Source organism: Terrapene carolina, unplaced genomic scaffold, assembly GCF_002925995.2.
Source record: "Terrapene carolina triunguis isolate 2854851 unplaced genomic scaffold, T_m_triunguis-2.0 Scaffold789, whole genome shotgun sequence".
Taxonomy (NCBI): domain Eukaryota; kingdom Metazoa; phylum Chordata; order Testudines; family Emydidae; genus Terrapene; species Terrapene triunguis.
The window spans coordinates 1,785,988-1,807,667 of NW_020665140.1; the positions used below are offsets into that span (position 1 = coordinate 1,785,988).

Sequence of the window (21,680 nt, forward strand, 5' to 3'; positions counted from 1 at the left end):
CCCTACATTTGAACCCTAAAGTTCAAAGTGGGGATCCAGCCTTGACACATGGTGTTTTTAACCTACTGAGAAGACTCCTCCAGGAGTTTTTACAAATCTGAATCCACTAATATCCAAAGTATTGTAGTGAAGTATGTGAGAGAAACATAAGTCTGAATGGTTTAATGTATTAGTTCTTTACTGCGAAATTATTTAAATGTTATTTATTGAAAAATAAGGAATATTTTGTTGAAAATGTGACCTCGTGATTTTTTGTGTGTGTTTTGTAAGGGACTTATTCAGCTCCCAATGAAATCTATGAACAGACTCCTACAAAATTCACCAGGAGTTTTTTTCCCCATAAGTGGTTGGTTGTTCAGGAGTTTATTTGGTTTTTGTTTTGCCATGTCAAAACAACCAGGCTAACAGATGATAGTTGACAGAATTGTTGTATTTTACTCTTTTTGAAAGATAGGAACTACATTTGTTAATTTTCAGTCCATGACTTTTCAAAAATAATTACCATTAGTTTAGTAAATTCATTAGCTAATTCTCATAGGACACACAGATATATATATATATATAATCTGGATTTGCTGTTTTATATAGATTTCAGCTTTTCCTCTCAGCCTTCATTTGTCTGCTTTTTACCAATAACTATACTGACAAGGGGTAGAATTTTCTAAAGCACCTAAGTCCCATTTTCAAAAGTGACTTTCAAAACTTGGCTTTAATGGTGCCTGAATCACCTAGGTGCCTGAGTCACTTTTGAAAATGGGACTTGGGATCCTAAATCACATAGACTCTTCTGAAAATTTTACCCAAGGTTTACATTATTTTTAGCTTTTTTTTTTTTTTTTTTGGTTGAGACAAAGGTCTTGATTCTGCAGACACTTACACACATGCATACTTTTGCTAATATGAGTAGTCCCAAAGAAATCAATGGCAATGCTTACATGAATACAGGTCCATACATGATTAAGTGTTTTCAGAACTGGACCTAGAGGACTCAACAGTGAGCCACCCAGGGTCCTGTGAACTCATTGCATACGATGTTAAATTCAAGTAGCTTAGCTGCACTAAGCCCTTTTGGCTTCACACTCGCATTCATTCCCTCCCTGTTTATAAGAACTACATCCAGGATGGCTTATCCTCTGGTTGGATTTTCTGATTTTTGGATCATGAGTTTGTCCTCTATATAATTTAGGGATGTCTTTGACGATCCATGTTTCGCTATCTTTGTCAGCCACCAGATGTTTGGTTGGCTAAAGTCACTCATGAGTACAGTATCCTGTGGTTTTAAACTCCCAGTAGTTATTCTGGGATTCATTTTTTTTTACATTCCTCTCATCCACTCCCAGTGGTCCATTGCTAAAGCCCACTACAAATTCTCCTTTGTTTTTAATTTACTCTACCCTGTCGTGGAAAAATCACCCACACATTGATTTTAGTTCACAGACTCAAACCTGAGGCCTTTATTGCAATACATACCAACGCGTTGGTGGTAGCAATCCGAAGATTACCACACCTAGCGCAGACTGCCTTTATTCCGTCAAACCGCAAGCACAGTACAAATTATACATCATTTACGAGAAATTAAAGTTGAGGTCAGCCCCCCTATTCCCGGCACCTTCCTTATTATTTTACGAGAATTGGGTACATATTAGGTAAGGGGTCACTTGGTGTTTTCCATTATGGGTGTTACTTGGCACCTTTCCCGTTAGAGTACATATCATCTTTCCGGGTTTTACGGTTATGGGCATAGGGGGTTAACAAAGGACGCCCGAAGAAGATATATGATTGGCTGATTTTGCAGATAGCTAGAACTACAGGAGAAGTTGGCCTTTGCAAAGCAATTTCTTCATATTAAGCGGTTATTATATTTCATAAACAAGCGGTTATTATGTTGCTAAAGCAGTTATTATGTGCAGAGGTCTCTTGCATTGTTTACTCTCCCTCCCTCCTCTGGCCACAACCCTTGACCGAATTTGGCAGAGAACTCTGTAGTTTAGTCTTGTTCAGGCCCTGGCCTGTACTGTTTTTTGTAAGGGCAGTCAGCATAACAGACCTCTGTTAGAGGGTCCGATTTTAGGCCTTTAGAATTATTTTGGCTATTAAAAGGAAGGCCCCCCAGTTCTTTTTTCCCACAACCCTCATTGCAAATATTTCACTACCACCCTCCTCGTTGTCACATTGTATATTGCTAGTCTTGTAAGTATGCGTGACATATTGCACCTATCCCTTCACCTTTTCTTCCTTTTTTTCTTTCTCTCATACACACCACATCTATCCACCGTGGGCACATTTAAAAAGTTCATTCTGGTTGTAGATATATTACTGGTTCTAGCAAAATTCTCCCTTTTCATTTAAGGGAATATTACTGGATCTGGTAATCATACTAGAATATTGGTGGATCTAAAACCAGAATGCATTTTTTTTAAAGTGTGCCCGTAGTATATGGACACTCCAGTTACAAGAATCATCTCATGATGTCTCAGATGTAGTCACTACTTCATACTCTTCCTGTGTTCTATGATTCTTCTTGTCTAGGAAGTGAAAAATTCTCACTCATGGTGCTTTCAAGAGCCCACATTCACCTTTTTTCTATGTTAAAGACTGGTGGCTGCATTTCACTGGTGAGTGAAATGATGCCTGTGTATATGATTGGCACATCTTTGGGGATCCTTAGGAATGAAGGGCGCTCTGTAAAAATGAGGTGTTGTTTGCTCTTTATTCTCCCCGCCACAACAAACAGGTGCTTTTTACAAAAATGTTTGTGAAAATGGAAATCTGTGAGTGTGTGTTTCCAATCCTTTTGCGACAAGGACCTTTTCTTTACTTTGGCTGCATCTGGGGCCCTTTAAATTCAGCTAACAAACAAACACGTCTTTCCGTAATCTTGTCAGGCCACCAGTGGAAGACAGTCAAACCCTTTTGACCCCCGTGGTGAGCTGTGGGCCTCCAGGAGCGTTGCTGACACGGCCTGTCATTCTAACTATGCACCATTGCGCAGAGCCAAACACAGAGGACTGGAAGATCCAGCTGAAGAACCAAGCAGCCCAGGGACAGTGGGAGGTGAGTTCACAGTGAAATCACAGACTTCCAGCATATGCCCTGACTGAACACAGCACTCAAAAAAAAAACCCCAAACATATACGTATAACTGTGATGCCTAAAGTTTGGGATTTTCATGGGTGAAACGTTTTGCTGGCAATCGACTCAGCAGTGCCCTCGGGTATCTGTGTGGTTATACAAGCACTGGAAATAGTTACCTGGTGCACTGGGGAGCACAGGCCTCTCAGCTCTGGATAACTCAGTTCAAAATATAATTCAGATCAAAAGTGAAATGGACGTGGGGATCTGACCCAGTCTTTATTGCACTTTTGTTTGTGACATAAAATGAATATCGTGGCACAATTCAGCATGACTAGCCAGGTCTGCTCAAAAGAGGCCTGGGGGTACATCAACAGCCTTGTTTGGGGGAAACTTGCACAGTGCTTTCTGCCTGGCTCTGCTTTGTTAACGACCAGGTGGATTTACCCTTTGAGAACGTAACCTTCACCAGGCTGGTCTCATGCACAAGAGAAATATTTAACCCTAGGGCTGCCAGCTTGCCACAGCACTTAAGGACAGTGAGTTTCATCTTGAATCTTCATGGAAGGTTGCTTGTATTTTTCTTTAGCTCCTCTCTTCCCCTATCTCTGTAGTTTGCTCTGTACTGAGGAGCGCTCCTGGTCAATGCGTGCTATTTCAAACGAGTGCACACAAACAGGAGGATTGGAATTAAACCTGTCTTTTTAGATTTATCTCATCTTCCTTTTCCCTGGCTACCAAACAAGAGACATTGAACATGCCCTGCAATACAGAAGGAGCTTGTAACACTTCAGTGCTTTGTCTGAGACAGAGAAAGAAATATCTGTGCAATATGAACCAGGGATAAACAGCAAATAGTTTTACAGCTGATATATAAGGACTGGTTTTCTATAAATATAGACTTTCACTAATACTAAAACTGTGTGCCAAAACTCATAATAGTAAATGGCAGTGCCATTTTCAGGTTACAGTTCAAATGACAGGAAAACTATTGATTACCCATTGGAGGAATCCAACTCACTTGTTAATGGAAATACACTTTTCCTTAGAAGTCTCTTTTAAAACATTGTAAACTTAGCTTGCATTACACAAAAGGTTTAGAGTTTGGACTCGGTGTGGATAAAAATCTAAAGGTTGAATCTTTGGCCAAACCAAGAATACCACTTAAGCAGTTTCATAAAGACATGTGTTCTCAAGAGAGGTTTAATACCTCCTGCTTCTGGTTGGCTAGATACAGAAGCACAATGGCTTCTTTGTGGGATTCCGACACGTCAGGTTTCAGTCGCAAGCTGGAGGATTCTCTGCGACTTGAAGTCTTTAAATCACGATCTGGAGACTTCAACAGCTGAGTTAAGGGAAAGTGGGTGGGTCAGCTTTTGTGGCCTGCATCATGCGGGAGGTCAGACTAGATGACCACAATGGTCCCTTCTGACCTTAAAGTCTATGAGTCTATGAGTCTTAGCTGGCCACAATGGTGAAGTGATGCGGGGAGAAGGTAGGAAGAAAGAAAGGACAAATGAAAAATATTGGGAAAAAGTCAGTTCTGGATCAATTCTAGAAGAGGGAATGTATTTTCCAAACTGGTTCCTACCTCCCTAGTTTGTATTGCTGTTTTCAACAGGGTAACAGATGATAACAATGCTGCAAACAATCCTCAGCTGCAGGACCTGGGCTATCTGAGTGTATTTAATATTGAGTATAGTCCATCTCTCTTCCTCGCTATTCTCAGAGTGCAGTAAGCTGCTCAGACTGTTGGTGTATCACTGCTTCTTGATCTGAGGCATGCAACCAGAATGCAGCATTACAGACTCATAGAGTATTAGGGCAAAACACACCTTGAGGAGCTTAACGGGATGCTTGAAGTCAGTGCTGGTAATGCCTGAAGTAACTGGATCCAAGGGTTAAGGAAGTGGTACAATGCTCCTGTGCCAAGAGTTTCTTATTTTAACAGGAAGAGACAGTGGAGGTATCTACATTGTATGTACATTTTGTCAGACCCCACCTCCCCTAACCATTCTCCTGGCAGACTTGTTTGCTTCTGAAAAGCCTGTTTTGTTGCCATCATCAGTTCTGTCTCTCTCATGAAATTTGGCACCCTCTGACTTCCTCCTCTGAGTAGGTTCTAATGAGGGCAGTGTGACTGACATGGGCACCTGGACTGACAGCAGCAAGGACCCATTTCCAGGGTTATCCTTGAAAGAATATTGCCTGTGGCATGAGCTTTTCTCCACACTGGGATCGTTTCTGGGCCAGTGAATTCATGCACATCTAGCTGACTAATCTGCACTCCAGTGGAGTATCTCCCAGCACTGTACATATGTTTCTTATTTGTTTTGTGTTCATTGCTGGCATCCCCTGATTTTTTTCCTCCAGTCTCCCTTTTTGTCCTTGAAAGAGCTGTTGCCCTGCTGGAGGTACCCATGCTGACACCAAACCTGTGCTTGCATGCTGCCTGCAGAGTCCACAAGGTCTGTGGCTCCAGTACAGTGAGTCTCATCTTCTCTCTTCTGGAACAGCTCTTCCATCTCTATCCCCCAACAGATGCTTAGATTGCCGTAGGCAAGGAGTTCCTGCCAGGGCCAACACAACTGTTTCATGACGCGGCCAGTAGAGGGGGTATAATCAGCATTGCAGATGGCAACCTCTCTTCTGCCCTTGAGAAGGTGATGTCACCTTTGCAAATGTGCTGCATTCGCCCTTCCTTAGCCTGGGATCCTGAATCTGCTCCCAAACTCGGGTTGAATCCAGCTGCTCGGTCCGCTGCCAGATACCTGCTCCTCACCTCATGACAGCAAACACAGGGTGGTTGAGTTCTGCAGAGCCTCATGCAGCCCAGAGCTGCTTTTGCAGAACCACAATCTATTACTATCACCTTTTATTTATTTTTGCCAATTATTTAAAGTACATTGTGCCACGTGGAGACTATAACGTACAGTTTTCAATGGGGGAAATGGCATGGGGGCTGTTTTCTTCTAAGCAGAGGGAAGAAGGTGAAAAAGCGTCTGTTTGTATTTGATTTGTATGTGTTTTGCCTTGGCCTGGCAGTCTTGTCATGGGGGATTATTCTGATGTAGCAGCAGGTGATATTCTTTGTACATGTGGCATTCAGCAATCACTGAGGTTACTTCTGTCTGAGTTCTAAAACCACTGATTATGAAAATTAAGAAATTAAGACTCTTATTATTCACTTAGATAATGTATTGAGTGCTCATGTCTGGAGCTGGTCAAATAATATTCCTCAGATAGGTCATTCAACAAATGTTGTTGCATTTTTCCTGCAAAATTTTCGTGATATTTTACATAATTTGCCCTGCTCTGCTCATCACTTTAAAAGCACCTACATGCTGCACATAAAACAATCATAAATTTTATGTAGCCAATGGCAGTTATAAACCATCAGCACACAGCTCCATCTCCCTGTACCAGCCCAGAAGGGAATCTAGAAGCAGAGGAATGTTAAATGTTGATTAATAAAATGACCCAGACAGGAAGGACTTAAGATAAATTCTGGGATTTGCATGAGCATCTATGGCAATGGAGTTCTGCAGTCAAGGCCCTATCTCTGAGTAGGCTTTGTCTGGCCCCTACCCCAATCCTGATTAATGCAAAACAAATGGGCTTCTCTGGTGTCTGGCCTGGGCTCTCTAACTCTGCCTGTTTATCCCTTAGGACGTGGTGATGGTTGGAGAGGAGAACTTCACCACTCCATGCTACATCCAGCTAGACCCAGAATCCTGCCATATCCTGACAGAAACACTTAGCACCTACGCCCTGGTGGGACAGTCAACCACCAAAGCAGCAGCAAAACGTCTCAAGCTGGCCATCTTCGGGCCGCTCTCCTGCTCATCGCTGGAATACAGCATCCGAGTCTACTGCTTGGATGACACTCAGGATGCCCTGAAGGTAAATGCCATCTGCTTTACCATCTAGCTCTAGCAGGATTGCAGTAATTGCAGTGAAAGTGAATAGACCCTACATTAGTGTGCAGCTGCTTGTAATTTATGTTCCCTAGATCAGCATTTCTCAAACTGGAGGTCCTGATTCAAAAGGGCATCTCAAGGCTATTATGGAGAGGGGTGTGTGCAAGATGATATGGTACTGCCACCCTTACTCCTGTGCTGCTGCTGGCGGATGCGCTGCCTTCAGAGCTGGATGGCCAAAGAGTGGCAGCTGCTGGTCGGGCACCCAGCCCTGAAGGCAGCGCTGCCGCCAGCAGCAGCGCAGAAGTAAAGGTGGTATGATATACTATTGCTGTACCCCCACCTCCAGTTCCCCCTCCTCCCAGCAGTGTCCTCTTTTTGGGAACTTGAAATATGGTAACACTACTTTCCACTTTTTGAAAGGCTTCAGCATCTTTGAAGAGAAAGGATAATGATTACATGCTTCATTTAGTGCCCCTATGAGTATATATGGTAGCTAAGCTTGCTACCACTTTTTGTGGGGGTTGGAGAGGTCAGAGCCTGAAATATTTCCAAAGGAGGGCCAAGCAAAAAAAGTTTGCGAACCCCTGTTCTAGATCATTTTTAAATCATTTTATTGTTATTTTATTTATTTTTTGTTTGGAGGAAGAACTTGACAACAAGACATTGTTTTATAGAAAGGGAAAGAAGAAAAAAAAACCCAAACCCCAGGTTGTCCTTTGCGTAATGATTTCACTCAAATGCTAAACTAATTTTCCCCCCAGCATTCTTTGTTCCTTTGTTTACGTGGATCATAACCTGAATTCTGAGATTTTTGCATTATTAAAGGGCCATAAGGTGCACAAGGGCTTCATTCGTTATTCATGTATTTTTAATGGTAAGTGCCAGCTCCCCCGAGATGATGAAATGTATAAATACCTCTTTGTAAATAGCTGATAATGATAAAAGAAGTTCCTGGGTCATTAATATCTGCCTGCTTTTATATTGCTTTGTTATACCTGTCTGTGTGCTGTTTTTGTGCTGAGAATTTGCAGCTGAAATACATCAAGGCTATTGCTTTCTACAGCTGTGTACCTAACTTTCTCTGTATACAACTCGAGCATATACATAAGTTTACACATACATTGTGTGGGTATACATAACTATGTATACATGTGTATATATAGTACCTATAATAGACATATAAAGACAGATGCTTATTATAATAAATATACTAACTTGTGCACATATATGTATGAATGTAGGTTATTGAAAGATTTTCTGTAATCATAACCAGATCTACAGATGCCATCTAGGTAGCAAGAAGAGTTCAAAACCTAACGCTAACTGATTAGCGGCACTGTCAGTGATATCTAAGCAGCATGAATTGTGTGTTGTGTACAGAAGAACAATGTTAACAGCTTTACTTAGAAACAAGCCACATAACATGTGCGCACACACTGCCTCAATATGGGAGATGTTTGTGTTTCTCAGAGTGTTGACTTTCACTGTGGCTGGAAAATTCCATTTTCATCTCAAATGCTGTTTAGTATCATGTCTTCCTGGACATTACAGTTTGTAATGTTTGTCACTGGAGTGGTGGGAGTACTTTCTATAGCTATGAGAAATTTAGCAAAGCAGTGGACTGAAGAGTGGAGTGGAGACTAGCATACCGTGGTCTGATGCTCAGCATTGGGTTTGTTTATAAAGCGTCTGGGAACTTGATCTAGAGAATTATGATTTTGTCAGAGCTGAACCCCTTTGGAAACAATAATTATTTTATCATCGTATGATTTCTTTTTCTTTAAAAGTTGAAAAAAGGGACTTCTGTACCAACCAGGCTGAGGATCTCCAAAAGCCAAGACACCCTTATGCCTCTATTCCCTTTGGTCTACGTGGTCTTAATGGAATTTTCTATTGGTTTATTAGGCTCTGAGGTGAAAATAAGTGATTCAAAGCTGCCTTGTAGCAAATACTGAAGCTGTTTGAATGCTGCTGTGAGTTTCAGAGTAGAAAGCTTGGGCAACAGGAGATGGTTGAATTCAATTAGACACCGTTCAGTGGAATTTTTTTCATGTTTATTTGAGCATTTGGAACTCTGTCCAGTAAAGTTCACCTGAATAAATAAGACTGTGCAAAGGATCACAAGAACAGTTGAGTAAAATGGAGAGAAAATCCTTTATAACATGCAGTGATAATGAATGGAAGAGAGAGAAATTTACCGAGGATAAATCCCTGGAGAGATTGTGTTGATGTTCGGATGTCGGAATGCAAGATTGGTTTGTAATTTGGTGGTTAATCCCGCACTTCCTCTCCAGCTCTCAGTTATTTATTCAGAATGTACTACAAAGGGCTCAGTGTTGGCAGTGTTGTGTCTTCTGGAGTCAGATCTGAAGAGTCCTTCTGGGTCTATCATGAACCAACGATAACATGTTTGGGCGTACAAGGGTGGGCAACAGTTGACAGAGACTTGTGAACAAGTGCCTCGTGGCCTCCTGTCCACAGAGTGATATTAGCATCATCTGCTTTCTTCAGCAGAGGATGAACACTTCAACCACAGTTTTGTGGAAAACAAAGAGTCTTTGGAAGGGAAAAAGTAGGTTGGCCTCAGAATGAAGGGCTGTGAATGAGGCCTTGCAATGTATTTTGATCTGGCTAGGCCCTGTGTGATAGATTCTACCACAAAGATTAAGGGTGAAGCATGGAAGATAACCAAAAACTGTGTTGTGGGGCTTGGTTCAATGGCAGCACTTTGCACTGCCAGGCATGAGATCAGGGTTTGATGTCTGGGTCCCAATCCTTTGCTCTGCAGAATGACAGGGGCAAGGAATGCTTTCGTTATGGCAGCTCTTCTGGCTGATTGAGGGGCAACACTGAGGGGCTGCAAAAAGTGGATTATAAGATCTTTGGGACAGGGGCCCTCTTTTTCTTATGTGTTTGTACAGTGCCTAGCACAGTGGGGCCTGGATCCATGATTGGGGCCACCTAGCACTACAACAATACAAATAAATAATAATAATAATTAAGGGATCCAGTCTATAACTGGAAGAATAGTGGTTGTTTCAGGGGATCTTGAGGGTTTGGGTGGAAAGTTGGAGAATAGGAACAAGGACTGCTCAGAACTTTGACAGAGATTTGAAGGGTGTCTGGAATAATAGTGATTTGGGACTGGGGTAGATCAGAGAAGTGGCAGGCGAGACATGGGTTGGAATTCCTCACATCCCAGAGGAGAGGTTGCTGAATCTGCATTCCGCAGAGCTGAATTTAGTAACATTAAAGAGCAGTAGTGCTGGAACTAGAGGTGCTGCCACACCCCCTGGCTTGAAGTAGTAATAACAAACACCAAATCCATGGTTTCTATGGTTTCTATAATCAGTACCCCCACTATAAGAATTATTCCAGCACCTCTGTTAAAGAGGAGTAGGTGGGGGGTGGGAAGCAGAGTGGAGGCAGTTTCCTCTTGCAGTTTTGGTGGGAGCCAGGAACGTGTCAATAGACCAACAGCTCTATGCTGATGGATATAGGAAATGTTTTCACATTGGAATGTCTGAGGTTTGGGGAGCCTTTTTAGGGGTGTATGTATTTATTTTAATAGTCGGCCAAATGCATTCTATTATTATTTAGAAATAAGAAATCTGACACGTACTGTATCCATCCCAACAATTACTAAGGGACGATGAGCAGTTGCTCTAGAAAGCACAGTGCTGTATTTATCCAACAGCTTTCCCCTCTAATCATGCAGAGTAAGCTCTCTCTCCCAAAACTGCCTGAGCAGTCTGGGGAGTCTAATGACTTGTCACAAATAATGGCTTGGTTATTGTGAAATCTGCTTATTTCTTTTCCTTCTGTTTGTGAAGCAGAATTGCTGACTCCTGCTTTAATGTTGATCCATAGGAGAGTTTCCTTCACTCCTGAAGGTTGTGACCCCCAAGGGAGTTGCAAACAGGTTTTGGGGGGATCACACCCTCTGCCCCTTTCTTTATGATTAGATGTGAGGGGAGATCTGAAATGTTTCGGTTGTAATATGGGGTCACAGATTGGAAGTGCTTGCGAATCACTGCTTTACTCCTGTCTATCCGTTTAAACGGCTCCTGTCACTCTGCTGAGCACCTTTTCTCAATATGGCAATCACAGAAGAGACGGGTCTGCAAGACAGCTACCACACTGTATCGAGGAAGCAGATCACAATTTAACAGGCATGCCAAACTGCTTTTACCTCTTTTTGAAGCCACAAACTTTTATTAAATGTAAGTTCTTCCTGCTGTGGCTTTAATTAGAAGGCAGCTTCAAAATATTGGTAGCTCGTATCTTGCTTACCTAGTCGGCGTGAGGATGCTGAATTAGGGCCATTGCTGAGCAAAGATGTATTTTATTCAACCCCAACAAGAAGACACCTAAGAGGGTATAAGTTCATATCTTATTACTGGTGTCATCAAGGTGCTTATACAAGGCGGTGAGAGACACTTTCCCAGGCACCCAGAATTATGGATTGATCTTGTTACCCCTCTGCATTAGCAAAAGAGACAGTTGCTGGAGATAAACAAAGAGAAGTTTATTAACCAAGATAGTTAGTCAAGTGACAGTGAGCAAGAGTAGTAGGAACAGATACGGTTACAAATAAAACAAAAGTATAATATGCTTCTAGGAGACTAAACTTAACTTTAGCAGGCTAAAATCTTTGTCTAAGTTCAGTTTCTCAACTAAACTCCCGGCATCTCCAGCTTTTATGGATACTAAAAGGTTCCAGCTTTCATGGATACAAAAAGGGTTATCCTTTTTGCTCCCTCAGTGATGGACCACCACAGCATTCCTTTTCCTTCGCCTCATAGACCAGAAAACCTTTGAAATATATCCCCTCGAAAGGTACCCTCCAGACAAAGGTCTTCTCCCCCACTGTTTGTTTTTTGATGTGCTGACACCATATTGTCTTTCTTGTTCTCCTGTTAACTTGCTTTTCCCGTTGCTTAATATGCAAATGAGGCTTGGTTTGTGTTGACCTGCACAGTGCTTGGTTGACATTGGAGACCTAGGCAGATGGGCAAATCAACATTCCTTTGTCTGTGAAAAACCCGTTTATCTATCCTGCCTGCTTACATAGTTTATACATATTTTTGGTACATACCTACAACTTCTTGAATAACCCCATATTTCTGACACTATTTATTATGGCCAGTATCAGATAAGCTTTCATTTGCAACTTTCTTTATAGATAAATACTAAGGCCAGGTCTACACTAACCCCCTCATTTGAACTAAGGTACACAACTTCAGCTACGTGAATAACATAGCTGAAGTTCGAAGTAACTTAGTTCGAACTTACCTCGGTCCACACGCGGCAGGCAGGCTCCCACGTCGACTCCGCGGTACTCCTCTCGTCTAGCTGGAGTACCGCAGTCGACGGCGAGCACTTCCTGGTTCGACTTATCGCGTCCAGACAAGACGCGATAAGTCGAACCCAGAAGTTCGATCGCTCGCCGCTGAACTACCGGGTAAGTGTAGACCTACCCTAAGACAGCAATCTGTTAGGTGTAATGAGTTTGTCAGGAATTGCATAGGAGTTGCTGTTGCATGACAGGAATCCTTTGCCAGTGGGCATTGAGAGGAATAAGGTGAGAGCCTGTTCTTACTTCTTTGAAAAGGCAGACTTAATGGCCGGGATTTGGAACTAAAGATGGAAAGGCACAGGCTGAGGGTTTCTTCTCTTAGAAGGTCATAGCTGTGTAGAACAAACAGCCAAAGAGGCAAGTAATGCAATACATGGAGTAAAGGTAGTACAGATAAGGTCTTAAGGCCACACAACATTTCTGTACCGGCCTGCCAAAAGGCAGGAGATGAACTGGGTATCCCTTCTTCTCCCCATTCTCAGTTTCTTTGGTTTAGCCTGAATTTGAGCCTCCGCTTCTTTCAGCAGAGGTTTACAGTGGGTTTCTTCCATTCCCATACATGCCTACAGGGAGAAAGACCAATCTTTCCAAGCTTGTATGCCTAAACTTAGATAGCCAAATCTACAGTGTCTTCTTTTCACGCTAGCAATACTGAGCACTGGCAGCTCCCGCTGCAGCCCCAACTCCAGTATTGGAGAAAATAGATGAGTGTAGTCAAAATTGCTATTCACACATAGGCCTTCTCAGTGTCTGTTGTTTAACCATATGTGCCAATATGTATGCTTGAGACGTTGGTAGGTACAATTACTGCACAAAATACCATGAATCTTCTTTTAGACATCCCAGAGAGATAATTTGAACATAATGAAGATCTATAGTAATCAGATAATTACTATCGATTGCTCTTTAGACATCTTGATGAGGTAATTAGGGCACAGTGGAAAGAAGCTGGAACTGATTGATTGGCACAGCCTTAATCTAAAAGGTTTCTAATTATGTTTCTTTTATTCTAATAGCTGATAAACAAACATCATTTTAGCTTTAGAATTTGTCAGGTGCCAGGTTCGTTGGGGACATCAGCTTTCTCTATTATGCTAACTAGATACTGAATGTGATCAACATCAGCTTATTATGCCTCACAGCTGAAGTGGAAGCAACTTCAATTACCCCATCTTTTACTTTCTCTTCTTGGTTTCAAAAGCCCCTGATTTCTTGTTGGTGTGTGATGCTCGGTGTGCACCTGTATGTGCATGACACATTTTGTGTATATGTCAAAGCTAGTGCATGTGTGGCGATCATGTCTCTGGCTGGGTTTATGTACAAAAGCAGCATATGTACATTTGTGCTTTCGTCTTTCATATACATTGCCAGTGGCTGGCCTATATGTCATTGTGGGTAGCATGCAGAGATGGAGAGGAGGCCCAGTATTCACTGGAAGTGTCATTACTCATAGGCATATTATTAATTTTGTGTATCAGAGCAAAAGCCTTTCTCCCCTGTCTCTCATCAGCTATTGATCAGTCACTGTTCCAGTCGCTCTCTGAACCACTGTGCTTTCACGCTTAGATACACACCTCTCTATCACAATGTTCTCTCTACTGTTTTGCATTTTTTCAGTAGGTAATAATAGCCCTGTGACAAACAGGTTTCTTATTTCTGTTGCATATTCTGATTCACAGGGATAATCTGATTGGTTGGTGCCAATCACCAGTTGTATATTGATTGGACCACATCTTCATGGGTAGGAGTTCTTGAAGGCAACACATTAAAGTTGCTATTAAGTGCCCTCAGGGTGTGCAGTGTCCAGGGTGACGCTTTATCAATATGCAACCATTGCCTGTGTGCTTTGACCTAGACTCTCTCAAGCAATTAAGCAAGCCGAACATGGGACCCAGCCTGTCATGTCATGTATTTCCTAAAAGGAAATATGGGTGTGTGCAGTTCTCCTGGATAATACAGGCTGTATTTGTGTTCTTGCACTAGAAGTGTGATGTAAAGCCATAAGAGTGATGTGTGTGATTATTCTCAGACCCCTTCATACAAATGTCTTTCCTGTAATAGATGTGTGTTTACCTTACAATGTGTGTGTGCATCTCTTCCCTGTTATACCGATTACCTCGTCCGCTGCAGCTGATCTTCAGGGAGCAGAAGTATAGCATGTCCTTTCATGGCACATTTGTATATAATGTCTCTTTGATCACAAGCTGACCACTTTCTATCGTTCTTACTGAATCTTAGGAAGTTCTACAGCTGGAGAGGCAGATGGGAGGACAGTTACTGGAAGAACCAAAGGCTCTGCATTTTAAGGGAAGCACCCATAACCTCCGTCTGTCCATTCATGACATTGCCCATTCTCTCTGGAAGAGCAAATTGCTGGCTAAATACCAGGTAAAAATGACAGAATGCCTGGATGATGGCTGAAATGCATGGGTCAGAACAGAAGGGCTTAAAAAGACGTAGCAATACACAGTTGCGCAGTGCTCTTTTAAAAATGAGACACAGTGACTGTTCAGGCTCCTGTACGCTGAAGGTCTTGAGGCTGATGCCCATAACCAGCCCTCTCCCCTCTGTTACACACAGTGTGTATTTTCAATTTATTTGAGCAGTGGAGAGGAGTAAAGGGCTTGGTTTATTTTAACCATCCTCATTAGTGCCAGGCCACATAACAGGCCATGGTTTGTTTAATTTGGACTGAAAATCAAAATTCCCTTTTAACACTGCACTGGGAGAGAGAGATTGATCAGAACAGTCAGAAAATCTGCTTCTGGCAGGAAAACTCAGTGCTGAGAGGACAGGACTTAGGGCTCGGCTGCACTAGAGAGTTTACAGCGGCGCAGATGCTCTCTAATGTAGCCACTTTAAGCCCACGGGAGAGGGCTCTTCCATTGGCTTAACTCCTCGAGCCCCCACGAGCGGGAGTAGCTATGTCGGCGGGAGAAGCTGTTCCGCTGACAGCGCTGTCCACACCGATGCTTCTGTCAATGTAACTTACGTTGACTTATTCACCCCCCTGAGTGACACAAGTTATGCCGACATAAGCTGTAGTGTAAGCATAGCCTTAGAGTCAAGGGCTAGGGCAGGGGTCGGCAACCTTGCAGAAGTGGTGTGCCGAGTCTTCATTTATTCACTCTAATTTAAGGCTTTGCGTGCCAGTCATACATTTTAATGTTTTTAGAAGGTCTCTTTCTATAAGTCTATAATATATAACTAAACTATTGTTGTATGTAAAGTAAATAAGGTTTTTAAAATGTTTAAGAAACTTCATTTAAAATTGAATTAAAATGCAGAGCCCCCTGGACCGGTGGCCAGGACCCGGGCAGTGTGGGTGCCACTGAAAATCAGCTCGCGTGCCGCAGGTTGCCTACCCCTGGGCTAGTGCATGGGGTTACTACCAGCCAAAATACGTGCACCCTTCAGCCTGTTTCCAGCACTGGCCACTAGGGCCCAGTATTGAGATTTGTGGGCTGCACTAAGCATTTTAGAGGATCCAGGCCCTTTGTACTCAAGCAGCAAGTTCAGCCTTAAGGAAGCGGGAAAACAAACACACCCACCTTTGTAATGTGTGTGGGAGAACAGCAGAGCATCCTGGGATTTGTGAAGGTTTCTCATCACTGAGGGGCAAGGGGAGGATTTGCTTATTTTTATTCTGTTTCCACTGCATGGTTCAGTTGCTAGTCTCCAGTGCAGTGAATGCTTTTCATGGGACGCTAGACTGGGGACCACCATCCTGAAGAGCAGAGCCAAGTCTTCTTCAGAGAGGCCGCACAGTATCTCCTCACAACACTCATGACCCCATTTGCCATATTCATTCCAGAGCCTTTTGGGAGATGAGCTGAGAATTTGCTGAGATACATTAAGACTGTAGATGCCCAGGATCAGTTCAAATTTTTCCTTAATTTTCCTCCTGCAGGAAATTCCCTTTTACCACATCTGGAGCGGGTGTCAGAGAAATCTACATTGTACCTTCACCCTGGAAAGGTTCAGCCTGAGCACGCTGGAGCTGGTTTGTAAACTCTGCGTACGGCAGGTCGAAGGAGAAGGACAGATCTTCCAACTCAACTGTACGGTGTCAGAGGTAAAGGGCCCAGCCATTTCCACACTGACCGGTGAGGGGGGAAAGTGGCAGTACTTTTCCAGCAAACATCCTTTAACCTGACCACATTCCCTATGCTTGTTTGCCGTGCCCATTAATTCTCTCCTTCCTCCTGGTGGCTGGGAGGTACCAGGCTTTCCAACCTCTCTCATAACTGCTGTAGGTACTTTCCCTTCTCATGGATGCTAGATAGCAGGTGTGGATTCAACTGCCTTCTTCACTCTTTCCTCATGCGCCTCCTGGCTGCTCAGTTGGCTTTTCTCTACTCCCTCCTCTGGAAGGAAGCATCCTTCCTTCAAAACGGACAAGGGAAGAATGGTAGGTGTGTTCCTGGTGTCTCTCCCTGGAGCTTCTTATTTCCCCCGCGCATGCGGGGGGGTCTGTTTCTTCAGCACACCTTCTTTTACATTATAAAACATAGGATGGTCATGTCCCCTGATGTCCACTCACTCTTCCTACGTCCATAGTTCTCGAAGCACCAAGTACTCATGAGGAAGAAGTGTGCTGGATCGATATGAACCAGTTCACTCTGAGCACTGACAATAACTGCTATGAAATAGGAAGCATAAGACATTAGATATGCAACAGGCTTTCCCTTCAGTCTTTGCTCCTGCCAAGTTCCAGCGGCTTGGCGTACTGCATAAAACTGCCCACGGCTAACTAAAAGTAGAGCTGTATTTCAATGAAATGGAAATGGCTAGCAGACCCTAATGACCCATTCTCCTGAAAGGCACCAGTCCTCTTTTATATTGAACTGTATTTAGTTATTTATACATGTCTAAATTACACCGATCAGATGTGCCCTGAGCACACACATGTTCTTTAAAAACCAGTATACACCATTTACCGAACCAGTGCCAATTTTCAGGGTCCTCTAAAACAAGTTTCCGTGATCACACAAAAAAGCAAAAGCCTGAGGAAATAGATGAGCCTTACATCTCACTTTGCAGATATGTGTCATGACTGTTATGTAAAATCAGACTCTTTTGGTCACTAGAGGAATGGAGAAATGTAGAAGGTACAGAAGGGAAATATCTCCAGGAGCAGCAGTAGGGAAGATAATCTGTAGATTTGAGAGCGGATGAGTGCATCAGCCTAGGGAAAAGAGCATGAGGGGCTGGGTCTTTTGCTTTGTTGTGTCCCAAAATTAATACCACAGGGGAAAAAGTGTTGGAGATGACACAGGAATTTGGTAGTGGCACCCTGCTATGGTCCCTTTTTTTGGTGACCTTAGCACTTGAAGGACTTTAGTGCTTGGGGACAATAAAACTTAGTGGTAAGTGATTCTTTGAGGTTGAGGATAAGGGCAAATTCTACCGCTCTGACCAGCCATTGCTTCACAAAGAGCCACTGGCAGCATCTGTGAGCAAGGTGGGACCACACACCAAGCCATGTTAGCCACAGAGCCCTCTGATGGGAGTCCCACAAAGGAGGAGAATTGCTATCCATCTGGATTTTAACAAGCTTGTCTCATGTCATACCAGCTAAGTGCCCGGGACACTCAGTGCCCTGAAATAACTTGAATGGTGCAACATCAGAAAATGATGATGTATGAGTCAGCGTGGAAACCTTGTGAGATTTACATCAGGAAATCACAACCTCATGATGAAACTGAGAGCAATGATATCATTTGTCTAGGAGTCAAGCACATGTGGCAATAATAGGGAAATAAGTAAAAAAGTGGTTGCAGCGTGTTGAAGTTGGTGAAATGTCAACATCTCCTTATGGTCTGACCTTTACAAGTAGAGCAAGTCTGGCAAAGGAGAGTCCAGGCTCAGATACCAGAAAGGGGTGAGGAAACCTACTATAATCACCAAAACAAATGCCGTCTTTCTCCCGTGTCCTTTGTCTCGTACATGGTATGATATAACAGACAGATTATATCTTGTTCCCCGGCTCATAGTCAAAGATAGTCCTCTTCTATAGAGAAATAAGCTTGTCCTGCAGAGCCATCCTCTCTCTTTTCCACAGCCTGCTACAGTGCGGTCACCATTTCCTCCCAGAGTTTCATGAGCCCTTTGACTTACAAACATCTTTAGTTAAAGGCCCCACTGCCATTAATAAGGAATGTCACAATACCATAGCAACCACTGGCACTTTCCAATCCACAGGCCATATCTCTGAGCCACACAGCTTCACCCTTGCTGGCTTTGGATGGCGTTTTCACTTTCCAGGCCCAGCAGGTCTGCAAAGTTCAATAACTGTACAGCTCCAACAACAACAGAAGAAGCAGAATTTGGGAGGGGTAGGGGTCTGTCCCTTTGATGACTGCCTTCTGTCTGGATTGCACATATGCCGGCTGATGAAAAGGATGGTGGATCGGGAATAGAAATAAATGAAAAGGAAGTTAAAATCCCCCCCTTTGTGGAGAAATGATCCTTCAAATAGTATGGCTGCAACATAAAGACTTTCTGTCAGTTCCTCCAGGATAAAGAAATTGATTTCTTTCATGGTTCTGTTGCAGTATGATCCTTCCGGATATGATGGACGGGAGAAATGTCAGTGAGGTTTCTCCACAAGCAGCTGATAGTTTAGATAAATAAATAACTAAATCCGTGTAAATGAGATGGTTGTGAGAGTTGGCAAGGAAAATAGAGAGGCATTTATCTGCAAGTCAGCAGCTGAGAGTCACGCCCGGTTGGTAGTGACCCAAAAAGTCATTGTTGTCATCAAGGGACTGCTGACCTATGTGAAAATGTTGGTAGCCTTCATCCCCAGTTCCTAATGAAGGGTGCCTTGGATAGTATGGTCATTGGCACTCCAAAAGTATCATTAGATCAGAGAGATAAACAGAATGACTCTCCCCCCCCCCCCCCCCCCCAAGGCACTAATTGCATCCTACCTGGCAAGGACTGCAAGGCATGAAGAATGAACTATCCTCTCACCCCTAAGGTACTTCTTTCCACTTTTAAGGACTGGACAAGGTATTTGCAGGAAGTTTGCATTGAACCTTCCTGTGCTGTACATGCTCTCTGGATAGACAGAGGACTTCAATCTCCATGGCTTGACAAGCTGACACCTTTTATCAGTCGCTACATTCATTTTTAAAACTTAACACCCACCCCCACCCCGCCATCCTCTTCCTGAATTATTCTCCCTTTTATGTTCTTTATTATAAATCCCTATAAAGGAATCGGTCAAAGGGTCAAGATCAGCCAGGCACAGCTACAGTGGAGTAGGCATCATTATTACATAGTTAGAGCAGCTACTCAAATGTAACCATTATTCTGGCTGAGAAGAGAGAGTGGATAAACTCTGTACTGTGAAATCATGGAAAGTGAGTTCTTGTGGGTGACTTTCGGAAGGGCTGTGAGATGACAGCCGAAAGTTACTTATTCTGCAGGGCCCTGACAATGTGCACCATTACCCATAACATCTGCTTGGTTATTGGGTGTAAAGTTGTATATTCAACTGGGGACAACATAACATTAAAGACAGATGGTAAAACTACTATCATAAACAATTACTGTATAAGTGCTGCATTGAGGTAATCTCTGATTTAACCTAGCAGAGAAGTGAAAGAATTGGTGGTAGCTTTAATGAAACTCAAGTACACACTATAATTATCTTCTGCTTATATGTAATAGGATCTGGTAATGGTTTCAAAGGGAACAAAAATAGCACTATTGTCTTGTGCTGTGATTCCGTCCATCAGGGATTAATGCAGGGAGAGAATAGCACTCATTAGCGAGGCTACGGATCATGAGAATTGCTCGTCGTTGTTGGTGCATGGTGACATTCCCACATCCACTGTGGAAGGGACAGTCAGTGCTAAGAGCTGATATGCAGGACTCTGTCACCACATGAATTAGCTTTTATTGCTGTGCTAGTTTTGATGGCAAGAAGCACGTGACCTCTTATGCATAGGATGGCTCTTAACCTGCTAGACTGCAGTACAAAAGGCCTGGGATGAAGCTAGTGTGTGTGTGTGTGTGTGTGTAGTTGTCTACATCTAAGGAAAGAATAATGGCCTTGTGTGGTTAGGACTCTGAACTGGGAGACATGAAATCTAAGTCAAATTCCTGGCTCTGCCACAGATTCCCTGTGTGGCCTTAGGCACGTCTCTTAATATCTCTGTGCCTCAGTTTCCTACCTTTAAAGTAGGGATTATAATGCATCTTTCTCCCATCCTTTATATGTCTTTGCTTAGATTGTAAACTCTTCAGGTCAGGGAGAGTGTCTTACTACGTATCTGTACAGAAACTTCCCCAATGGAATCTGATCTTAGATGGGGCTACTGGAATACTCATGATAATATATGTAAATATGAGAGAGTGGGAGGTTTTCAGTCTTTGCCCAGTCCTTAATTCTAGAAGACCCCAATTCTCCACAAAGAAATAGGCCCTTGTGCAGAAATCTTTATGAACCCTGCAATATTCCTGAGTTTCATAAAGGCAAGCAGCCAATGACAGAGCCACAGCCAAACTTTCAGAGTGCCCTGAGAGCTCTGTCCATTGTATGCTTTGGCCTGGAGATGGAGAGGGAAAGTGCCACCTCTATGATGCTCCCAGTCACCACTGCCCTGAAGAACCTATATTCTGTGTCTTCCATGTTCCAGGATACCAGCCTCTATTACAGGGTTAATATCTCCAACAGGGTCAATGTTGTAGAATTTATTGTTGACACAGGCCTTTTGCTCACACACACCAAGCACTGTAGTTTGGTATGTGATTAGAGAGACCATAGTCAGTAGTTCTTTGTGCACATTAGTGTGAGGATACTTCTCCAGCTATGTATTTCAATGTCTATCATAAAAAGTCATTATGTAACATTTTAAAAAAGCATGGATGGAATGGACTAGATACTAAAAGGAGTAGATAGAGGAATGGAGACAAGGGAAATACAGAATAATTCCACCCAAAGCCCAAGAATGGAGCTCGCAACATTGACACCTGCTATTCCCAATATATACTAGTGTTTACGGAATCCTAAAACCTTGACCGGTTGCTGCTAAAGTGTGAGGTGTAGGCTAATGAGATTTCCTGGAAGCTGTGTGATGGCAGCTTGCACCAGGCATTGTAAAGTTTTGAGACTGTTCTCAGTTGTGTTTGTGGGGCATCTCCTGTAGCTAATTATACAGAGCAACATGTTAAGTAGTAGAAAACTAAAGAAATTGACATTTAAAGTAGATTTTGTTATGGCTTTAATAGTTCACAGGTAACATTTGCTTTTCCTTTCCAATCAGCTAAAGTGATTATTGGAATCACTTCCCTTGTGCTGCTGCAGATGTAAG

General features: G+C 42.9%; 1 protein-coding gene across 2 annotated transcripts in view; it reads left to right on the plus strand.

Annotated features, from left to right (window-relative positions):
* The window catches only part of UNC5C (unc-5 netrin receptor C), a 350,903-nt gene that overhangs the window by 317,840 nt on the left and 11,383 nt on the right, over positions 1-21,680 (plus strand). For both annotated transcript variants that reach the window (XM_024197612.3, XM_024197613.3), the window contains 4 exons: positions 2,886-3,054; positions 6,742-6,975; positions 14,593-14,742; positions 16,265-16,429. In XM_024197612.3, the coding sequence (XP_024053380.2) occupies positions 2,886-3,054; positions 6,742-6,975; positions 14,593-14,742; positions 16,265-16,429 (718 nt within the window). The remainder of the gene's footprint in view (positions 1-2,885; positions 3,055-6,741; positions 6,976-14,592; positions 14,743-16,264; positions 16,430-21,680) is intronic.